Below are 4,890 nucleotides of genomic sequence, written 5' to 3' on the forward strand. Positions count from 1 at the left end.
CATGCTGGGATTATGGGCATGAGCCACCACCCAGCCCAAGTCTTAAAACTTTTAACTGATGCTTAGCATGGCACCAAAATAGTATTTATTGAATGTATTCTGGTGCCAACCTCTGGATGCATAATTTCACCTGACCTTCACAACAGTCCTGCAATGCTGGTATCTTCAGGCCCCCCTTCCCATTCCACCTTGGTGGAACTGGAGGTGGGGAAGGTTAGGGAATTTGCCCAATAGTCCATGAGTGAAGAGTGGTGGAGGAGATTCAAATTCATTTTCTCTACCAATCCAGTGCTTTTCCCATTAGCCAAGGGTGCCTCAACAAGAAACAAGAATCCCACAAAACTGGAGGGAAAGGGCAAAAAACAATGTGATTTCAGCATGGCGTTCATTGATGCTATTGCAAAAATGTGCATCCAGCATTCATATTTTGACTATAGCAGTAATTACCATATTAGGGAATAGAGTCATCTCCTTCCTATTCTAAAAATCTTAAAATATAAACATAAAGCATACTTTGGGCTTGCTAACTTAAAACGGCAAAAGGGTGGTGTCGCCTTTTTTTTTTTTTTTTTTTTTTTTAGATGGAGTCTTGCTCTGATGCCCAGGCTGGAGTGCAGTGGCCCTTGGCTCACTGCAACCTCCGTCTCCCGGGTTCAAGCGATTCCCCTACCTCAGGCTTCGAAGTAGCTGGGACTACAGGCACCCCCCACCATGCCCGGCTAATTTTTGCATTTTTAGTGGAGACAGATTTTCACCATATTGGCCAAGCTTGTCTCGAACTCCTGACCTTGTGATCCACCCGCCTTGGCCTCCCAAAGTGCTGGAATTACAGGTGTGAGCCACCGTGCCCGGCCTGGTGTCGCGTATTAATGTGCGTCCAAGCCTTTCTATTTGAGCACATTGCAGAGGTACATGCATGGCGGACGGTGATTCTGCAGCTAAGGGTACCTCCTCCCTGAAACTGTGCATCGGCCCTTCTACCCACCCCTTCCATTCTGAGGGTGATGCCTTCACCTGGGCTCTCTTAAAATCCTACTATTTTTGTGCAAATGTGAGTTCAAACTTCTGCCTGAAACACTGGTAGGGGGACACTATGCACCTTCAGCTTTAAATGGCATCTGATTTCCTACAGATCCCCTCCTCCAATCTGCACCCCCTCTCTCCCCCCCCACTCCCCCACCCCCATCCTCAGCCTCCTGTCCTTCCCATTCTACGTTGCTAGCAAGGCTGGGGTGGGCGGCGCCAGGCAAGGGCTGAGGACTGCGGGGGACCCAGCTGCCAAGTGCATTGTGAAGTGGCTGGAGCGTCACAGGCGACCTAGACCTCGGGACTGGGGGGCGGGGCATGTGTCTGCAGCGTCCTCTGGAGGTCTCAAGCCCCTTGCGCAGACGCTGGCCGTGCCCAGAGGGAGGATGGCAGGCTTCGGTCATTCCTCCCCGCGGTCCTACCTGGACCTCTGGGAACACGCACGGCCCGGCGAAGAGCAAGAGTCCAAGGGGCGGCTGGGCGGACAGAGGTCTGGAGGCGATCCTGCCGCGTGCTCCTGGGCCGGGACTCCAGGTGCAGAGAGCGAGGATGCGGCGCCCTGGCTGCACCCGCACTGTTCGTTCACCCCACGCCCTCGCAGACGCGAGTGCCCAGACTCACCACGGGGCAGCCGAAGCCTGAGCGACGTGGCCTGCAGGCCACTGGACCATGCCAGGAAGCACAGGCCTCGCAGCAGGCGCCTGGAAGATGCCTGGGGAGAGGTAGGAACCAAGCCCCGCCAGGCCTGGCAGCCGCAAACCCAGCTGCCAGGCAAACGGCAGCAGCCCTGCCCCCATTACCCTCTGGCCCAGGGAGACTCGCCCCCGCCTTACCCCGGAGGAGTTGGTACTCCCCTGAATAGCACATTCAGGATAGAAAAGGCACAGGGTGGAGACCAGTGGGCAGCGCCGCTCAGCAGACGTCTAGGTCGCTGGTCCCCTTCCTCAGTTATCTCAGAGCGGTCTTCTGTGCCCTCCCAAAAGTTCAGGCCGCACTCAGCCTGCGTGTGCGCCCAGAAGAGAGACAGCAGCGACCAGGTTGAGTCATTAGCCAGCCAGGACTCCCAGCCCTTGGCCTCCAGCAAAGAGATGCGGAGCCCACACACCCAGGTGTTGAAGAACAAGCTGGAAGAGGCGGTGATGTCCTCCCGGGACCAGCAGATTGTGGCCCTGGTGCTGACCCGGCTCAAGAAGGCCCGACGGATGCGGGAGCTGCAGCAGCAGGCAGCTGAGGCCTGGGAGGAGCTGAAGCGTTCAGATCAGAAAGTCCAGATGACCCTGGAGCAGGAGCGCCGGCAGCTGCTGCAGCAGAACCAGGAACAGTGGCAGCAGGAAAAGGAGCAGCGCAAGACACTCCCGAGCCGTGAGCAGCGCAGCCGGCGGCGGGACAGCCAGGGGAAGAACGTGCCCCCTGGGGAAAGCCCGTGGAAGGAGCAACCGGAGGACCGGGAGAACCCGTGCCAGGGGAAGCTGGAGAAGGCGCGCGCCCAGGCAGAGCACCGAAAGCAGTGCCAGATACGGCGCCTGCGGGAGCAGGAAAGGATGCTGCGGAACCTGCGGGAGCAGCACAGCCTGCAGCTGCAGAGGAGGCTGGCGGAGGCCTGTCGCAAGAGGCACCTGCATGCCGCAGAGGGCCAGAAGAAGGTCCAGGACACCAACCTGAGCTCCCTCATCAATTACCAGGCCCGGAAGGTCCTCATGGACTGCCAGGCAAAGGCCGAGGAGCTCCTTAGGCAGCTGTCCCTGGAGCAAGGTTTCCAGCGGTCCCAAGAGATACACCAGGGCCTGATGAAGGAGCGGCACCGTGAGTTGAGGGAGAAGGCCCAGAAGGAGGAGGAGCAGTTGCAGCAGGCCAAGTGGCGCGCAGGGGAGTCCGAGGAGCAGAGGAAGATGCACAAAAGGATTCTGGTGGAGCTGGCAGATGAGAAGATCCGGCAGGCCAGGAGTCACGTGCACAAGACCACCAGGGACAAGGTGCAGCACCTCCGGGAGCTCAACCACCTGCGTGAGAAGAACCACCACATCCTGAAACTGAAAGCCGAGAAGGAGGAAAAGTGCCACATTGAGGGCATCAAGGAGGCCATTAAGAAAAAGGAGCAGAGGGTGCAGTACATTACCCCAGGGAAAGACCCAAACTTACAGGAGTTCCGGAAGCTCCCGCAGGCCTCCAGGAGAGAGAACAGAGGGCCTGGCAACAGCTCCCTTGATCAGATAGAACTAGAGGCACGGCTCCCTGCCTGTCAGCAGAATGGGGGCTACTGAGAATCAAGGACGCCAGGCTTAGAGGGCGCAGCCAGAAGGAGATATGGCAATGTGATTCCTTTTATAATCTGATTATAATTGAACATTGATTTTTAAAAAGCATATAAAATTGCTGCAATTTCCTCTCATGAACTGGTTTATTGATTCACTTGGATAGTTTAGAGGGTTGGGGAGAAAATTTTGGGAATTTTTATGAAAATAACTTGGCTTTGTGAATTTTGATTTGAATAGAAAATACTCATTTAGCTCTCGAGTAATCTTAGAAACACACAACGGGCACATTTTGGAGATACCAGAGAAAAATCTATAGTCCGGGATACAGTTCTGTGATATGTCTGAAGTCTCTTCCTGTCCCAGAACTTATGGAAGGGTAAAGTATAAAGTACCAAGAAATCTCCAAGACAAAAAGAAATTTTAAAAAGGGTGAAGTGGGAGAATTCCCGTGAACAAGTAGATTTGGGAACCCTGCATACTATATCCTCTCTCGGGAGTTCATAATGCAATTTAAAATGTTAAGGGCTCTGAAAAAGCATGCAGTAAAGAAACTTATTTGTTTAATGTGGTGTTTTTCACAAATTATGGAGAGCTCCCCCCTTTATTTTCTCAGATAATTTCATGGAATTGATGTTCTGTGAAACATTTTTGGAAACGGCCCTCTATAGTTTTTACCTGATTGTCAACTTCTTTGGCCTTCCCTCCCTGTGTTAATAGGAAGTGTTTATAGCTCCATCAGCTCTATGTCTTGACTATTCCACCATAGCTACACCATCTGATATGGTTTGGCTGTGTCCCCACCCAAATCTCATCCTGAGTTGTAGGTCTCATAATTCCCATGTGTTGTGGGAGGGGCCCTGGGAGATAACTAAATCATGGCGGGGGGGGGGGTCCCCTATACTGTTCTCATACTGGTAGTGGATAAGTCTAAAAAGATCTGATTGTTTTATAAGGGGAAACCCCTTTCACTTGATTCTCATTCTGTCTTGCCTTTCAGCTTCCACCATGATTGTAAGGCCTCCCCTGACACATGGCATGAATCAATTAAACCTCTTTTTCTATATAAATTATCCAATCTTGAGTATGTGTTTACCAGCAGCATGAAAACAGACTAATACACCATCTAAGAGCTCATTGAAATCTCCTTGGTCTGCTTCTTTTTTTGGTCAGTCCTATCCATTCTTATGAATAAAATTCTAGCGGAATCTTTCTCTTCCCCTCTATTTCTCCTTTGTCTCTTTTGAAGGAGGTATGTGATGTCATTCTGTCTACCCACATTGTGTTTAATTAACCTAACCAGGCCCTGAATCAATGACTAAGCATGACTCAGTAATATGACATTTTAAAAATAAGGAGCCAAAAGTTAAATAGAAATTAACCCATCATATCTCAGGGTCTTTATTGAAATCTCTGAATATTTTCTTCAAAAAGCCCCTAGTGTCACATTTGTATTAGAGAGAGAGAAATAGAATAAGCCCCATTGGGAGCCTTATATCTTATTAGTAATTCTAAAGCAACATTAAAAGTAACCTGAAAAAGTGATTTTGTGCAGAGGTCAGTTTGAGGTCCACTTTCTCGGCTCTTATCATGGAAACCAGGCCCTCTTCCC

General features: G+C 51.4%; 1 protein-coding gene across 1 annotated transcript; it reads left to right on the top strand.

Annotated features, from left to right (window-relative positions):
• The first annotated feature begins 1,268 nt into the window (after positions 1–1,268).
• Positions 1,269–3,415, top strand: CCDC185 (coiled-coil domain containing 185). Its single transcript, XM_032289360.1, has one exon. It carries the CDS (start codon positions 1,413–1,415, stop codon positions 3,285–3,287), a length of 1,875 nt encoding a protein of 624 aa, XP_032145251.1. The 5' UTR covers positions 1,269–1,412; the 3' UTR covers positions 3,288–3,415.
• The last annotated feature ends 1,475 nt before the right edge of the window (positions 3,416–4,890 follow it).

Source organism: Sapajus apella, unplaced genomic scaffold, assembly GCF_009761245.1.
Source record: "Sapajus apella isolate SASKATOON/1434 unplaced genomic scaffold, GSC_monkey_1.0 scaffold22, whole genome shotgun sequence".
Lineage (NCBI taxonomy): Eukaryota > Metazoa > Chordata > Mammalia > Primates > Cebidae > Sapajus > Sapajus apella.

What these genes read in the sequence shown, in the direction of transcription:
- CCDC185 (XM_032289360.1), top strand. Translation starts at nt 1,413, where the DNA reads ATGGCAGGCTTCGGTCATTCCTCCCCGCGGTCCTACCTGGACCTCTGG.